This window comes from Pseudorasbora parva, chromosome 21 (genome assembly GCF_024679245.1).
Source record: "Pseudorasbora parva isolate DD20220531a chromosome 21, ASM2467924v1, whole genome shotgun sequence".
Classification (NCBI taxonomy): domain Eukaryota; kingdom Metazoa; phylum Chordata; class Actinopteri; order Cypriniformes; family Gobionidae; genus Pseudorasbora; species Pseudorasbora parva.
In genome coordinates, this window is record NC_090192.1 from 41,548,710 (window position 1) to 41,567,574 (window position 18,865).

The 18,865-nt window shown below is 46.2% G+C and overlaps 2 protein-coding genes across 3 annotated transcripts in view; both read right to left on the reverse strand.

The window, feature by feature from the left end:
- The window catches only part of chrm3b (cholinergic receptor, muscarinic 3b), a 52,205-nt gene that overhangs the window by 9,001 nt on the left and 24,339 nt on the right, over positions 1-18,865 (reverse strand). The gene's annotated exons all lie outside the window — the stretch shown is intronic.
- On the reverse strand, positions 12,178-17,133 carry LOC137055953 (uncharacterized). Its single transcript, XM_067429876.1, has 5 exons — positions 17,045-17,133; positions 16,387-16,455; positions 13,985-14,155; positions 13,724-13,859; positions 12,178-12,803 (listed from the first exon to the last, which is right to left on the reverse strand). The coding sequence occupies exons 1-5, from the start codon at positions 17,111-17,113 to the stop codon at positions 12,574-12,576; spliced, it is 675 nt and encodes a 224-aa protein (XP_067285977.1). The 5' UTR covers positions 17,114-17,133; the 3' UTR covers positions 12,178-12,573.

The window sequence follows — 18,865 nt, forward strand, 5'->3', positions numbered from 1 at the left end:
CTAGAACACCATAGCAACACCTCTGCAACCACCTAGAACACCCTAGCAACACCTCTGCAAGAACACCCTAGCAACACCTCAACAACCACCTAGAACAGCCTAGCAACACCTCAGCACCCACCCAGAACACCCTAGCAACACCTCAGCAACCCTAGCAACACCCCAGCAACCACCTAGAACACCCTAGCAACACCTCTGCAATCACCTAGAACACCCTAGCAACACCCCTGCAAGAACAGCTAGAACACCATAGCAACACCTCTGCAACCACCTAGAACACCCTAGCAACACCTCTGCAAGAACACCCTAGCAACACCTCTGCAACCACCTAGAACACCCTAGCAACACCTCTGCAACCACCTAGAACACCCTAGCAGCACCTCTGCAAGAACACCTAGAACACCCTAGCAACACCTCAGCAACCACCTAGAACACCATAGCAACACCTCTGCAACCACCTAGAACACCATAGCAACACCTCTGCAACCACCTAGAACACCCTAGCAACACCTCCTCAACCACCTAGAACACCATTGCAACACCTCAGCAAGAAAACCTAGAACACCCAAGCAACACCTCCTCAACCACCTAGAACACCCTAGCAACACCTCCTCAACCACCTAGAACACCATAGCAACACCTCTGCAACCACCTAGAACACCCTAGCAACACCTCTGCAACCACCTAGAACACCCTAGCAACACCTCCTCAACCACCTAGAACACCATAGCAACACCTCAGCAAGAAAACCTAGAACACCCTAGCAACACCTCCTCAACCACCTAGAACACCATAGCAACACCTCAGCAAGAACACCTAGAACACCCTAGCAACACCTCCTCAACCACCTAGAACACCATAGCAACACCTCAGCAAGAACACCTAGAACACCATAGCAACACCTCAGCAAGAACACCTAGAACACCCTAGCAACACCTCCTCAACCACCTAGAACACCATAGCAACACCTCAGCAAGAACACCACAGCAACACCTCAGCAAGAACACCTAGAACACCCTAGCAACACCTCAGCAAGAACACTTAGAACACCATAGCAACACAACACCTCAGCAAGAACACCTAGAACACCATAGCAACACCTCAGCAAGAACACCTAGAACACCCTAGCAACACCTCCTCAACCACCTAGAACACCATAGCAACACCTCAGCAAGAACACCTAGAACACCATAGCAACACCTCAGCAAGAACACCTAGAACACCATAGCAACACCTCCTCAACCACATAGAACACCATAGCAACACCTCAGCAAGAACACCTAGAACACCATAGCAACACCTCAGCAAGAACACCTAGAACACCATAGCAACACCTCAGCAAGAACACCTAGAACACCCTAGCAACACCTCAGCAAGAACACCTAGAACACCCTAGCAACACCTCAGCAAGAACACCTAGAACACCCTAGCAACACCTCAGCAAGAACACCTAGAACACCATAGCAACACCTCAGCAAGAACACCTAGAACACCATAGCAACACCTCAGCAAGAACACCTAGAACACCATAGCAACACCTCAGCAAGAACACCTAGAACACCCTAGCAACACCTCAGCAAGAACACCTAGAACACCCTAGCAACACCTCAGCAAGAACACCTAGAACACCCTAGCAACACCTCAGCAAGAACACCTAGAACACCATAGCAACACCTCAGCAAGAACACCTAGAACACCATAGCAACACCTCAGCAACCACCTAGAACACCATAGCAACACCTCTGCAACCACCTAGAACACCCTAGCAACACCTCTGCAAGAACACCCTAGCAACACCTCAACAACCACCTAGAACAGCCTAGCAACACCTCAGCACCCACCCAGAACACCCTAGCAACACCTCAGCAACCCTAGCAACACCTCAGCAACCACCTAGAACACCCTAGCAACACCTCTGCAACCACCTAGAACACCCTAGCAACACCCCTGCAAGAACAGCTAGAACACCATAGCAACACCTCTGCAACCACCTAGAACACCCTAGCAACACCTCTGCAAGAACACCCTAGCAACACCTCTGCAACCACCTAGAACACCCTAGCAACACCTCTGCAACCACCTAGAACACCCTAGCAGCACCTCTGCAAGAACACCTAGAACACCCTAGCAACACCTCAGCAACCACCTAGAACACCATAGCAACACCTCTGCAACCACCTAGAACACCATAGCAACACCTCTGCAACCACCTAGAACACCCTAGCAACACCTCCTCAACCACCTAGAACACCATTGCAACACCTCAGCAAGAAAACCTAGAACACCCAAGCAACACCTCCTCAACCACCTAGAACACCCTAGCAACACCTCCTCAACCACCTAGAACACCATAGCAACACCTCTGCAACCACCTTGAACACCCTAGCAACACCTCTGCAACCACCTAGAACACCCTAGCAACACCTCCTCAATCACCTAGAACACCATAGCAACACCTCAGCAAGAAAACCTAGAACACCCTAGCAACACCTCCTCAACCACCTAGAACACCATAGCAACACCTCAGCAAGAACACCTAGAACACCCTAGCAACACCTCCTCAACCACCTAGAACACCATAGCAACACCTCAGCAAGAACACCTAGAACACCATAGCAACACCTCAGCAAGAACACCTAGAACACCCTAGCAACACCTCCTCAACCACCTAGAACACCATAGCAACACCTCAGCAAGAACACCACAGCAACACCTCAGCAAGAACACCTAGAACACCCTAGCAACACCTCAGCAAGAACACTTAGAACACCATAGCAACACAACACCTCAGCAAGAACACCTAGAACACCATAGCAACACCTCAGCAAGAACACCTAGAACACCCTAGCAACACCTCCTCAACCACCTAGAACACCATAGCAACACCTCAGCAAGAACACCTAGAACACCATAGCAACACCTCAGCAAGAACACCTAGAACACCATAGCAACACCTCCTCAACCACATAGAACACCATAGCAACACCTCAGCAAGAACACCTAGAACACCATAGCAACACCTCAGCAAGAACACCTAGAACACCATAGCAACACCTCAGCAAGAACACCTAGAACACCCTAGCAACACCTCAGCAAGAACACCTAGAACACCCTAGCAACACCTCAGCAAGAACACCTAGAACACCCTAGCAACACCTCAGCAACCACCTAGAACACCATAGCAACACCTCTGCAACCACCTAGAACACCATAGCAACACCTCTGCAACCACCTAGAACACCCTAGCAACACCTCCTCAACCACCTAGAACACCATTGCAACACCTCAGCAAGAAAACCTAGAACACCCAAGCAACACCTCCTCAACCACCTAGAACACCCTAGCAACACCTCCTCAACCACCTAGAACACCATAGCAACACCTCTGCAACCACCTAGAACACCCTAGCAACACCTCTGCAACCACCTAGAACACCCTAGCAACACCTCCTCAACCACCTAGAACACCATAGCAACACCTCAGCAAGAAAACCTAGAACACCCTAGCAACACCTCCTCAACCACCTAGAACACCATAGCAACACCTCAGCAAGAACACCTAGAACACCCTAGCAACACCTCCTCAACCACCTAGAACACCATAGCAACACCTCAGCAAGAACACCTAGAACACCATAGCAACACCTCAGCAATAACACCTAGAATACCCTAGCAACACCTCCTCAACCACCTAGAACACCATAGCAACACCTCAGCAAGAACACCACAGCAACACCTCAGCAAGAACATCTAGAACACCCTAGCAACACCTCAGCAAGAACACTTAGAACACCATAGCAACACAACACCTCAGCAAGAACACCTAGAACACCATAGCAACACCTCAGCAAGAACACCTAGAACACCCTAGCAACACCTCCTCAACCACCTAGAACACCATAGCAACACCTCAGCAAGAACACCTAGAACACCATAGCAACACCTCAGCAAGAACACCTAGAACACCATAGCAACACCTCCTCAACCACATAGAACACCATAGCAACACCTCAGCAAGAACACCTAGAACACCATAGCAACACCTCAGCAAGAACACCTAGAACACCATAGCAACACCTCAGCAAGAACACCTAGAACACCCTAGCAACACCTCAGCAAGAACACCTAGAACACCCTAGCAACACCTCAGCAAGAACACCTAGAACACCCTAGCAACACCTCAGCAAGAACACCTAGAACACCATAGCAACACCTCAGCAAGAACACCTAGAACACCATAGCAACACCTCAGCAAGAACACCTAGAACACCATAGCAACACCTCAGCAAGAACACCTAGAACACCCTAGCAACACCTCAGCAAGAACACCTAGAACACCCTAGCAACACCTCAGCAAGAACACCTAGAACACCCTAGCAACACCTCAGCAAGAACACCTAGAACACCATAGCAACACCTCAGCAAGAACACCTAGAACACCATAGCAACACCTCAGCAACCACCTAGAACACCATAGCAACACCTCTGCAACCACCTAGAACACCCTAGCAACACCTCTGCAAGAACACCCTAGCAACACCTCAACAACCACCTAGAACAGCCTAGCAACACCTCAGCACCCACCCAGAACACCCTAGCAACACCTCAGCAACCCTAGCAACACCTCAGCAACCACCTAGAACACCCTAGCAACACCTCTGCAACCACCTAGAACACCCTAGCAACACCCCTGCAAGAACAGCTAGAACACCATAGCAACACCTCTGCAACCACCTAGAACACCCTAGCAACACCTCTGCAAGAACACCCTAGCAACACCTCTGCAACCACCTAGAACACCCTAGCAACACCTCTGCAACCACCTAGAACACCCTAGCAGCACCTCTGCAAGAACACCTAGAACACCCTAGCAACACCTCAGCAACCACCTAGAACACCATAGCAACACCTCTGCAACCACCTAGAACACCCTAGCAACACCTCCTCAACCACCTAGAACACCATTGCAACACCTCAGCAAGAAAACCTAGAACACCCAAGCAACACCTCCTCAACCACCTAGAACACCCTAGCAACACCTCCTCAACCACCTAGAACACCATAGCAACACCTCTGCAACCACCTTGAACACCCTAGCAACACCTCTGCAACCACCTAGAACACCCTAGCAACACCTCCTCAACCACCTAGAACACCATAGCAACACCTCAGCAAGAAAACCTAGAACACCCTAGCAACACCTCCTCAACCACCTAGAACACCATAGCAACACCTCAGCAAGAACACCTAGAACACCCTAGCAACACCTCCTCAACCACCTAGAACACCATAGCAACACCTCAGCAAGAACACCTAGAACACCATAGCAACACCTCAGCAAGAACACCTAGAACACCCTAGCAACACCTCCTCAACCACCTAGAACACCATAGCAACACCTCAGCAAGAACACCACAGCAACACCTCAGCAAGAACACCTAGAACACCCTAGCAACACCTCAGCAAGAACACTTAGAACACCATAGCAACACAACACCTCAGCAAGAACACCTAGAACACCATAGCAACACCTCAGCAAGAACACCTAGAACACCCTAGCAACACCTCCTCAACCACCTAGAACACCATAGCAACACCTCAGCAAGAACACCTAGAACACCATAGCAACACCTCAGCAAGAACACCTAGAACACCATAGCAACACCTCCTCAACCACATAGAACACCATAGCAACACCTCAGCAAGAACACCTAGAACACCATAGCAACACCTCAGCAAGAACACCTAGAACACCATAGCAACACCTCAGCAAGAACACCTAGAACACCCTAGCAACACCTCAGCAAGAACACCTAGAACACCCTAGCAACACCTCAGCAAGAACACCTAGAACACCCTAGCAACACCTCAGCAAGAACACCTAGAACACCATAGCAACACCTCAGCAAGAACACCTAGAACACCATAGCAACACAACACCTCAGCAAGAACACCTAGAACACCCTAGCAACACCTCTGCAACAGCCTGTAAACCAAATACATGCAGCATACATACAAATACTGTAGCATAATGACACTGAGATTTGCATTGGAAAATACTCACTCTTCTGAAAATATAAAAGATCAACAGAATTACTGTGACTGGATGAGCAGAGGGAGCGGGAGAGGGAGGGAGAGAGGGAGAGGGAGAGAGAGAGAGAGAGAGAGAGAGAGAGGGGGGGGGGGGGGGATCCTCAGGGGTTATTCTCCTCTGCATTAATCAAAAGGCTGCAGATATGAGTGAAGGCTTCACTGCTCAAGCAGAATATCCTGGACTTCCACTGAGTGTGTGTGTGTGTGTGTGTGTGTGTGTGTGTGTGTGTGTGTGATGGGTAGGTTTAGGGGCAGTGTGTGTGTGTGTGTGTGTGTGTGTGTGATGGGTAGGTTTAGGGGCAGTGTGTGTGTGTGTGTGTGTGTGTGTGTGTGTGTGTGTGTGTGTGTGTGTGTGTGTGATGGGTAGGTTTAGGGGCAGTGTGTGTGTGTGTGTGTGTGTGTGTGTGTGTGTGTGTGTGTGTGTGTGTGTGTGTGTGTGTGTGTGTGTGTGTGTGTGTGTGTGTGATGGGTAGGTTTAGGGGCAGTGTAAGGGGATAGAAAATACGGTTTGTACAGTATAAAAACCATTACGCCTATGGAGAGTCCCCATATGTCACAAAAACAAACGTGTGTGTGTGTGTGTGTGTGTGTATTAATCAAACCGGGGCTAGTTGTCACAGGGGAACATTTACTCCTCAAACATACAGGAATTTAATGGGTTGAGTATGAAACACAGATCCATGATCATGCAGAAATATCAAAATGTTGTTTTGGAACTGAAACTGATTAATATAAAATTCATTTAAAACATGTGACAACGTGCCCCGCTCTAATATTACTAGACATGACACATCACGTCTGATTAAGAAACATATTTATTTTTATATTGACATGTTACAGACTATAATACACCATCAGAAGAGAGAAAAATACACACACACACACACTCTCTCTCTCTCTCTCTCTCTCTCTCTCTCTCACACCCACACTCTCTCTCTCTCTCTCTCTCTCTCACACACTCTCACAAACACACACACACACACACACACACACACACACACACACACGCTCTCTCTCTTTCTCTCACACCCACACACTCTCTCTCTCTCTCACACCCACACTCTCTCTCTCTCTCTCTCTCTCTCTCTCTCTCTCTCTCTCTCTCTCTCTCTCTCTCTCTCTCTCTCTCTCTCACACTCACAAACACACACACACACACACGCGCGCACACATACAGACACACGCACACACTCTCTCTCTCTCACACACACACACACACACATACACACTCTCTCTCACACACACACACACACACATACACACTCTCTCTCTCACACACACACACACACACACACACACACGCTCTCTCTCTCTCTTTCTCTCACACCCACACACTCTCTCTCTCTCTCTCTCACACCCACACACTCTCTCTCTCTCTCTCACACCCACACTCTCTCTCTCTCTCTCTCTCTCTCACACACTCTCACAAACACACACACACACACACACACACACACACATACTTGTTTTTGTGCATTGTGGGGATCACCTGTCAGCATGCTACATAGTGAGGACCACCCTTTCCTATGATCCTACAGACCTAAAAAAAATTAGTTGACAAAAACTAAAAAGCCTGTTTAAAAGTATCACTTCAGATTTTAAATATTTCACTAAAAAAATTATAAACCTGACACAGTGGTCACTTGTGGGGACATTTCAGGTATTGAGTATATCTGGGGTCCAGCAAACACACAACCCGTCTTTATTCAGTGTGGGGACCGAACTCACACACCAAACACCCGTCTTTAGTCACTGTGGGGACCGAACTCACACACCAAACGCCAGTCTTTATTCAGTGTGGGGACCGAACTCACACACCAAACGCCAGTCTTTATTCAGTGTGGGGACCGAACTAACACACCAAACGCCAGTCTTTAGTCACTGTGGGGACCGAACTCACACACCAAACGCCAGTCTTTGGTCACTGTGGGGACCGAACTCACACACCAAACACCCGTCTTTGGTCACTGTGGGGACCAACTCACACACCAAACACCAGTCTTTGGGCAGTGTGGGGACTGAACTCACACACCAAACGCCAGTCTTTATCCAGTGTGGGGACCGAACTCACACACCAAACGCCAGTCTTTATTCAGTGTGGGGACCGAACTCACACACCAAACGCCAGTCTTTAGTCACTGTGGGGACCAACTCACACACCAAACGCCAGTCTTTATTCACTGTGGGGACCGAACTCACACACCAAACACCCGTCTTTGGTCACTGTGGGGACCAACTCACACAACAAACACCAGTCTTTGGGCAGTGTGGGGACTGAACTCACACACCAAACGCCAGTCTTTAGTCAGTGTGGGGACCGAACTCACACACCAAACACCAGTCTTTGGTCAGTGTGGGGACCGAACTCACACACCAAACACCAGTCTTTAGTCAGTGTGGGGACCGAACTCACACACCAAACCCCAGTCTTTAGTCAGTGTGGGGACCGAACTCACACACCAAACACCCGTCTTTGGTCACTGTGGGGACCGAACTCACACACCAAACGCCAGTCTTTAGTCAGTGTGGGGACCGAACTCACACACCAAACACCAGTCTTTAGTCAGTGTGGGGACCGAACTCACACACCAAACCCCAGTCTTTAGTCACTGTGGGGACCAACTCACACACCAAACACCAGTCTTTAGTCAGTGTGGGGACTAAACTCACACACCAAACACCAGTCTTTAGTCAGTGTGGGGACCGAACTCACACACCAAACCCCAGTCTTTAGTCACTGTGGGGACCAACTCACACACCAAACACCAGTCTTTAGTCAGTGTGGGGACTAAACTCACACACCAAACACCCGTCTTTGGTCACTGTGGGGACCGAACTCACACACCAAACACCCGTCTTTAGTCAGTGTGAGGACCGAACTCACACACCAAACGCCAGTCTTTGGTCACTGTGGGGACCGAACTCACACACCAAACACCCGTCTTTGGTCACTGTGGGGACCGAACTCACACACCAAATGCCAGTCTTTGGTCACTGTGGGGACTGAACTCACACACCAAACGCCAGTCTTTGGTCACTGTGGGGACCGAACTCACACACCAAACACCCGTCTTTGGTCACTGTGGGGACCGAACTCACACACCAAACGCCAGTCTTTGGTCACTGTGGGGACCGAACTCACACACCAAACACCCGTCTTTGGTCACTGTGGGGACCGAACTCACACACCAAACGCCAGTCTTTGGTCACTGTGGGGACTGAACTCACACACCAAACACCCGTCTTTAGTCAGTGTGGGGACCGAACTCACACACCAAACACCCGTCTTTAGTCAGTGTGAGGACCGAACTCACACACCAAACGCCAGTCTTTGGTCACTGTGGGGACCGAACTCACACACCAAACACCCGTCTTTGGTCACTGTGGGGACCGAACTCACACACCAAACGCCAGTCTTTGGTCACTGTGGGGACTGAACTCACACACCAAACGCCAGTCTTTGGTCAGTGTGGGGACCGAACTCACACACCAAATGCCAGTCTTTAGTCAGTGTGGGGACCGAACTCACACACCAAACGCCAGTCTTTGGTCAGTGTGGGGACCGAACTCACACACCAAACGCCAGTCTTTAGTCAGTGTGGGGACCGAACTCACACACCAAACACCAGTCTTTAGTCAGTGTGGGGATTGAACTCACACACCAAACGCCAGTCTTTAGTCAGTGTGGGGACTGAACTCACACACCAAACGCCAGTCTTTAGTCAGTGTGGGGACCAACTCACACACCAAACACCAGTCTTTAGTCAGTGTGGGGACCGAACTCACACACCAAACGCCAGTCTTTAGTCAGTGTGGGGACCGAACTCACACACCAAACGCCAGTCTTTAGTCAGTGTGGGGACCGAACTCACACACCAAACACCAGTCTTTGGGCAGTGTGGGGACCGAACTCACACACCAAACACCAGTCTTTAGTCAGTGTGGGGACCGAACTCACACACCAAACACCAGTCTTTAGTCAGTGTGGGGACCGAACTCACACACCAAACGCCAGTCTTTAGTCAGTGTGGGGACCGAACTCACACACCAAACGCCAGTCTTTAGTCAGTGTGGGGACCGAACTCACACACCAAACACCAGTCTTTAGTCAGTGTGGGGACCAAACTCACACACCAAACGCCAGTCTTTAGTCAGTGTGGGGACCGAACTCACACACCAAACGCCAGTCTTTAGTCAGTGTGGGGACCGAACTCACACACCAAACGCCAGTCTTTAGTCAGTGTGGGGACCGAACTCACACACCAAACACCAGTCTTTGGGCAGTGTGGGGACCGAACTCACACACCAAACGCCAGTCTTTAGTCAGTGTGGGGACCGAACTCACACACCAAACGCCAGTCTTTAGTCAGTGTGGGGACCGAACTCACACACCAAACGCCAGTCTTTAGTCAGTGTGGGGACCGAACTCACACACCAAACACCAGTCTTTGGGCAGTGTGGGGACCGAACTCACACACCAAACGCCAGTCTTTAGTCAGTGTGGGGACCGAACTGACACACCAAACACCAGTCTTTAGTCAGTGTGGGGACCAAACTCACACACCAAACACCAGTCTTTAGTCACTGTGGGGACCGAACTCACACACCAAACACCAGTCTTTAGTCAGTGTGGGGACCAAACTCACACACCAAACACCAGTCTTTAGTCAGTGTGGGGACCGAACTGACACACCAAACACCAGTCTTTAGTCAGTGTGGGGACCGAACTGACACACCAAACACCCGTCTTTGGTCACTGTGGGGACCGAACTCACACACCAAACACCAGTCTTTAGTCAGTGTGGGGACCGAACTCACACACCAAACACCCGTCTTTGGTCACTGTGGGGACCGAACTCACACACCAAACGCCAGTCTTTAGTCAGTGTGGGGACCGAACTCACACACCAAACGCCAGTCTTTAGTCAGTGTGGGGACCGAACTCACACACCAAACACCCGTCTTTGGTCACTGTGGGGACTGAACTCACACACCAAACACCCGTCTTTGGTCACTGTGGGGACTGAACTCACACACCAAACACCCGTCTTTGGTCACTGTGGGGACCGAACTCACACACCAAACACCAGTCTTTAGTCAGTGTGGGGACTGAACTCACACACCAAACGCCAGTCTTTGGTCACTGTGGGGACCGAACTCACACACCAAACGCCAGTCTTTGGTCACTGTGGGGACTGAACTCACACGCCAAACACCCGTCTTTGGTCACTGTGGGGACTGAACTCACACACCAAACGCCAGTCTTTGGTCACTGTGGGGACCGAACTCACACACCAAACGCCAGTCTTTGGTCACTGTGGGGACTGAACTCACACACCAAACGCCAGTCTTTGGTCACTGTGGGGACTGAACTCACACACCAAACACCAGTCTTTGGTCACTGTGGGGACCGAACTCACACACCAAACACCAGTCTTTAGTCAGTGTGGGGACTGAACTCACACACCAAACACCAGTCTTTAGTCAGTGTGGGGACTGAACTCACACACCAAACACCAGTCTTTGGTCACTGTGGGGACCGAACTCACACACCAAACACCAGTCTTTATTCAGTGTGGGGACCGAACTCACACACCAAACACCAGTCTTTAGTCAGTGTGGGGACTGAACTCACACACCAAACACCAGTCTTTGGTCACTGTGGGGACTGAACTCACACACCAAACACCAGTCTTTGGTCACTGTGGGGACTGAACTCACACACCAAACACCAGTCTTTGGTCACTGTGGGGACTGAACTCACACACCAAACGCCAGTCTTTGGTCACTGTGGGGACTGAACTCACACACCAAACGCCAGTCTTTGGTCACTGTGGGGACTGAACTCACACACCAAACGCCAGTCTTTGGTCACTGTGGGGACTGAACTCACACACCAAACGCCAGTCTTTGGTCACTGTGGGGACTGAACTCACACACCAAACGCCAGTCTTTGGTCACTGTGGGGACCGAACTCACACACCAAACACCCGAACTCACACACAAAAGACAATCTGCAGTACTTTAGACAAAACAGGAGCTCTAATTTGCTCCATGCTTTAATTGATTTTGTAGATGTTTGTTTTATATGTATAAACAACATTGTTAGTACTTTTCAAGGTTGAGTAAAAAAATGTGTAATACAGTATATGACATTTTCAAAACTCATAACATCAGTACGTCACCATAGCCAAGTCAAGAAACATTAGCTTAAAACATTCATGAAGATGTTCACAGTAAACATTATACGAGTTTTAAAAAATTATGAATTACTAAAACCCTTCATGACCAACACTGCATTCTCAAGTAACTTTAGCATTAAAGTCTACCATGCCTGCGTTTATAGAAGAAAAAAATATATACATTTGAAGCAGATAAGGATTATACAATAATATGGAACTGATGGTCTATTTAGTTATAACCATGTGACTATGGACGCTTGTTTTAAAGCTATAAAAGCTTGTTTCTACCAATGAACAATTTAATCTGCCAGTGTGCCAATTAATGTGTCAGATCTTTTCTGTTTAGAGCGGAGATTTTTGATGTAAAATTTAAGTGTGGACCACTCTCTATTTTTAAGTGCAAGTTCCGCCTCTTTACACCTCATGCAGTCCGCCTTTCCTGGAATTTTGCGGTTGTTAATAAACCTCATCATATGCGCCTCCACAGCCTGTATCTCATGTTTGTTCCAGTCCGTCTTCTTAACGTAACCTGTGGGGGGAACACATTAGCATTTTACTCATGAGAAGCACTTGCATCAACAATGCATCAACCAGTGGTTTTATTTCACTGAGTGGTACAGTTCAGTACAGTACGGTTGGGTAACCCTGATCAGGCTTGTGTTTTCACTGCCAATAGTACCCTTACTTGGTAGGGGGGTAGGGTGTATGCTGGAAAGCACGACATTTTTGTTAATGTCAGTTTTAATGAACAATAATATCCATTATAAAAGGTATAAGTACAAAGTATAAGAGTCTTATATAAGAAGAAATAAATAAAGCAAGCAAAGATTTCAGTCAAAGTATGCTACAAAATCAGCGGTGTGCTATCGTAAAATTCAAAATAAATATATAAAGTTAAACATCATTTGTGCTCAGTCAAAACGTCATGACCAGGAACAAATAGATTCATGAGACCACAAATGCATGTTAAAGGGTTAGTTCACCCAAAAATGAAATGTCATTAACTCCTCTCCCTAATGTCGTTCCACACCCGTAAGACCTCCGCTCATCTTCACACACAGTTTAAGATATTTTATATTTAGTCCGAGAGCGTATGCAAGTGTATGCACACTATACTGTCCATGTCCAGAAAGGGAATAAAAACATCATCAAAGTAGTCCATATGTGACATCAGTGGGTTAATTAGAGTCTCTTGAAGCATCGAAAATACATTTTGGTCCAAAAATAACAAAAACTACGACTTTATTCAGCATCGTCTTCTCTTCCGCGTTCTTCAAAAAAAGATTCAAACGGTCATGAATCAGTGAATCGATCAATGATTCGAACAAAAACTACGACTTTATTCAGCATAAATAAAAATATCACTGCTGCTTTGAGTACTGAACTTTTTGATTCTGTTCACAGCTGAACTGCTCCGGACTGGCAAAATCTGTAACTTTTCTTCTTTACCTTTTGGTGAAGCAGTAAAGCTCATGCCACTATCTGATGTGTAACTCTCTGATGTGTCAGGAATGTACTCTTCCTCACTGACAGATAACTCATCTTCACTCGATCCATCTGAGTACTCAGCAATCTTCCATCTAGCCTTGAAAGACAATGACCATTCAGTTAATTTTATCCTCTATCATAGGCTATTCTCTATTCTATTCTGTTCTGATCTGTTCTGTTCTGTTCTGTTCTGTTCAAGCTATTCAAGTAATTAACACTTACTCTGGTGTTTTTCGCTCTTTTGGATGTTGTGGTACAAGCGGAATGTTGTTCACTAATTGCAAATGGTGCACGATTCCTTCTGATGTCATTTTGAATGTCTGTATGGTCATCATCACTGTTTACACTGGAATTTTCAAAGAGATCATCTGAATCATCACGAATCACGGATCTCTAAAAACAAAAACATCACAATGACAAGTTTTAAATGATCTAAAAAATGTATGTTTCTCATATAATGAAAAAGAACTGTTGCTTTTTTTACACTTTAAAATGAATGTGTAAAATCTGTATCTTTTAAGTCAACATTTGTTAAACGCTCTATCCATGTCTATCAATTTAAAGGGATAGTTCCCTCAAAAATGAAAATTCTATCATTAACATTACTCATCCTCATGTTGTTCCAAACCCATAAGACCCTTATTCATCTTCAGAAAACAGATTGAAATAATGTTGATGAAATCTGAACTTTTGCCTGTCATTCTAACTCCAGATGGAGAGAAAGAAAGCACTTGGATATCACCAAAAATATCTTGTGGCCAAGAATGTCTTATGGGTGTGAAACGACATGAGGGTGAGCAATTAATTAAAATTAAAATTTTTGGGTGAACTATCCCTTTAACAAAACAGGTCATGAACCATTACCAAACAATATTAAAAACAAACAATATAGTAACCAAGCACCTTAAAGGGATCCCCTGGTGTTGAGACTTGTATGGCTTAATATAACATAAATGATGTCTCTTACTGAATTATGTAGTAGAAAACCCATGAAAGATTTACGTTATTTTAAAAATCGATTTTATATTTGGACCATGGGCGGCGCCATTTTGTTTGCGTTCTAGGTTGATGACGTAGAGTGGTTGAACTCCTCAATCAGCTGGCATTACCCGTAGCTATTTTTACCACAACGCAACTCGAAAATTGTTTCAGAGTTAAACAAAACCAATGAATTCCTTTGTAATTATACTTAAAACACACTCAAACATACATGTGCACACAAACTCACCTACACAAGTCACAAACAGATCGGCGGGCGCGCACACGACAGGCTCTGTCTCAATCGAGATGTTGGGCTGCTCAGTCTCCACGACAGGGGCTGAATCTGAAATCGACCCTATACCCTTAAATAGGGCATTATTTGAATGGACGGACATTTGTAGTGTTGTCCGACACCATAGTGGACAGTTCGAGTGCAGTCATTCAGTCTCACGTTCCACCGCAATAACGAGTAAAGCCGATTTACAAACAGCTGTCCGACTTCACGCACTCAAACATACATGTGCACACAAACTCTCTCTCTCACACAGACTCTCACACACACCCCAACAGATCGGCGCGAACACACACACACACACACCCCAACAGATCGGCGCGAACACACACACACACCCCAACAGATCGGCGCGAACACACACACACGCGCACGCACTGCGCGCGCATACATAACCCTCAATCCCTGTGTTGATATCCTGTTCAACACATCCTGTTCCCTAGATAGACTGTTGATAGTAGATTAACTATAATGCCTAATGTGACCAGCAGAGGGAAATATCTAGGTAGGACGATGGGATAAAGTAACGTGAGGAAGAGAGGCAGGATGTTTTGGTGATGATGCATGCGATTGAGACAGAGCAGTCAGGTGTGTGTGTGCGCGCCCGCCGATCTGTTTGTGACTTGTGTAGGTGAGTTTGTGTGTACATGTATGTTTGAGTGTGTTTTAAGTACAATTACAAAGCAATTCATTTGTTTTGTTTAACTCTGAAACAATTTTCGAATTGCGTTGTGGTAAAAATAGCAACGGGTAACGCCAGCTGATTGAGGAGTTCAACCACTCTACGTCATCAACCTAGAACGCAAACAAAATGGCGCCGCCCATGGTCCAAATATAAAATCGATTTTTTAAATAACGTAGATCTTTCATGGGTTTTCTACCACATAATTCAGTAAGAGACATCATTTATGTTATATTAAGCCGTACAAGTCTCAACACCATGGGATCCCTTTAAGACTATTCTAGTGAAATTAGAAATTATACACCTCTGACTATAACTTAATATTGCAGTGAAATTGTATTAAACAATTGTAGATTGTACATCAGAATTATACAGTTAGTTATTTATTGGATTTTTAGCTGTGTTGTATTTTATGCACAATAAACGACTGGAGAATTCCCATGTCACTAGATGAATTTTAATTAAGACCAATCAAAATAAACCGCATATGTACGAAATTGTTGAATTATTCACAATAGCAACTTGCATTTAGAAAACATATTTTAAGGTGGTCCAAAATACTTTTATTTGTCCTTTTAAATGTGCTTCACATTATTCAGCTAAAAATAATGCAATTTCGGTATGAGAAGATAAAAACAAATGGAAGTAAATAAAATTAAATAAAAATACCTTTTTATAAGAATTCATATTTTTAGAACACACAACGCCATCGTCGCTGTCTGAGTAATCAACCAAAGGCTGTTAAGAACAAAAAAGAAATAAAAATATGAAAATGAAGTGGAAAAAAGAAAATCTCTGTCAGACAGAGACACTGAGGCACAGACAGAAAAAGAGGCACAGACAGATAGGCACAGACAGATAAAGAGGCACAGACAGATAAAGAGGCACAGACAGAGAGGCACAGACAGAGAGGCACAGACAGATAAAGAGGCACAGACAGATAGGCACAGACAGAGAGGCACAGACAGAGAGGCACAGACAGATAAAGAGGCACAGACAGATAAAGAGGCACAGACAGATAAAGAGGCACAGACAGATAAAGAGGCACAGACAGAGAGGCACAGACAGATAAAGAGGCACAGACAGATAAAGAGGCACAGACAGATAAAGAGGCACAGACAGAGAGGCACAGACAGAGAGGCACAGACAGATAAAGAGGCACAGACAGATAAAGAGGCACAGACACAGACAGATATAGAGGCACAGACAGATATAGAGGCACAGACAGATAAAGAGGCACAGACAGATAAAGAGGCACAGACAGATAAAGAGGCACAGACAGAGACAGACAGATGAAGAGGCACAGACAGATAATAAATACACATACCTCAGCTGTGAATCGTGAAGTGCTTGCAGTAGTTACAGAATCCTCAGAGCAGTTCTCTATGGCTGTCATGTTGTCATCATCCTTGCATGGAGGCTGTAATAAAGTTATATAAAAAATAGTTACAAGTCTTTACTTATTAGACAAGGTCCCCACCATGCCAAACCTGTGAAGTGTGTGTACCAAAGGGTTTGAATGGCTTTCCTAAAACTAAAGGACCCCACAATGCACATTACACTGGAAACAGTGTGTAAGACTTTCCCATGTCAAAACCAAATATAAGAAATTAATAGACAGACAGATAAAGAGGCACAGACAGATAAAGAGGCACAGACATATATAGAGGCACAGACATATATAGAGGCACAGACAGATAAAGAGGCACAGACAGATAAAGAGGCACAGACAGATATAGAGGCACAGACAGATATAGAGGCACAGACACAGACAGACAGATAAAGAGGCACAGACAGATAAAGAGGCACAGACAGAGACAGACAGATAAAGAGGCACAGACAGATAAAGAGGCACAGACAGATAAAGAGGCACAGACAGATAAAGAGGCACAGACACAGACAGACAGATAAAGAGGCACAGACAGATAAAGAGGCACAGACAGAGACAGACAGATAAAGAGGCACAGACAGATAAAGAGGCACAGACAGAGACAGACAGATAAAGAGGCACAGACAGATATAGAGGCACAGACAGAGACAGACAGATAAAGAGGCACAGACAGATAAAGAGGCACAGACACAGACAGACAGATAAAGAGGCACAGACAGATAAAGAGGCACAGACAGATAAAGAGGCACAGACAGATAAAGAGGCACAGACAGATATAGAGGCACAGACAGATATAGAGGCACAGACAGATAAAGAGGCACAGACAGATAAAGAGGCACAGACAGATAAAGAGGCACAGACAGATATAGAGGCACAGACAGATAAAGAGGCACAGACAGATAAAGAGGCACAGACAGATATAGAGGCACAGACAGATAAAGAGGCACAGACATATATAGAGGCACAGACATATATAGAGGCACAGACAGATAAAGAGGCACAGACATATATAGAGGCACAGACATATAAAGAGGCACAGACATATATAGAGGCACAGACAGATAAAGAGGCACAGACACAGACAGACAGATAAAGAGGCACAGACAGATAAAGAGGCACAGACAGATATAGAGGCACAGACAGATATAGAGGCACAGACAGATAAAGAGGCACAGACAGATAAAGAGGCACAGACAGATATAGAGGCACAGACAGATAAAGAGGCACAGACACAGACAGACAGATAAAGAGGCACAGACAGATAAAGAGGCACAGACATATATAGAGGCACAGACATATATAGAGGCACAGACAGAGACAGACAGATAAAGAGGCACAGACAGATAAAGAGGCACAGACACAGACAGACAGATAAAGAGGCACAGACAGATAATAAATACACATACCTCAGCTGTGAATCGTGAAGTGCTTGCAGTAGTTACAGAATCCTCAGAGCAGTTCTCTATGGCTGTCATGTTGTCATCATCCTTGCATGGAGGCTGTAATAAAGTTATATAAAAAATAGTTACAAGTCTTTACTTATTAGACAAGGTCCCCACCATGCCAAACCTGTGAAGTGTGTGTACCAAAGGGTTTGAATGGCTTTCCTAAAACTACAGGTCCCCACAATGCACATTACACTGGAAACAGTGTGTAAGACTTTCCCATGTCAAAACCAAATATAAGAAATTAATAGACAGACAGATAAAGAGGCACAGACAGATAAAGAGGCACAGACACAGACAGACAGATAAAGAG

Excerpts from the sequence above, each read along its gene's own strand:
- LOC137055953 (XM_067429876.1), bottom strand. The coding sequence starts at position 17,113 with ATGACAGCCATAGAGAACTGCTCTGAGGATTCTGTAACTACTGCAAGC. Across the intron at positions 14,156-16,386 it reads ATATGAATTCTTATAAAAAG|AGATCCGTGATTCGTGATGA; the intron begins GTATTTTTATTT and ends TTTTGTTTTTAG. Across the intron at positions 12,804-13,723 it reads CTTTACTGCTTCACCAAAAG|GTTACGTTAAGAAGACGGAC; the intron begins GTAAAGAAGAAA and ends TTCCCCCCACAG.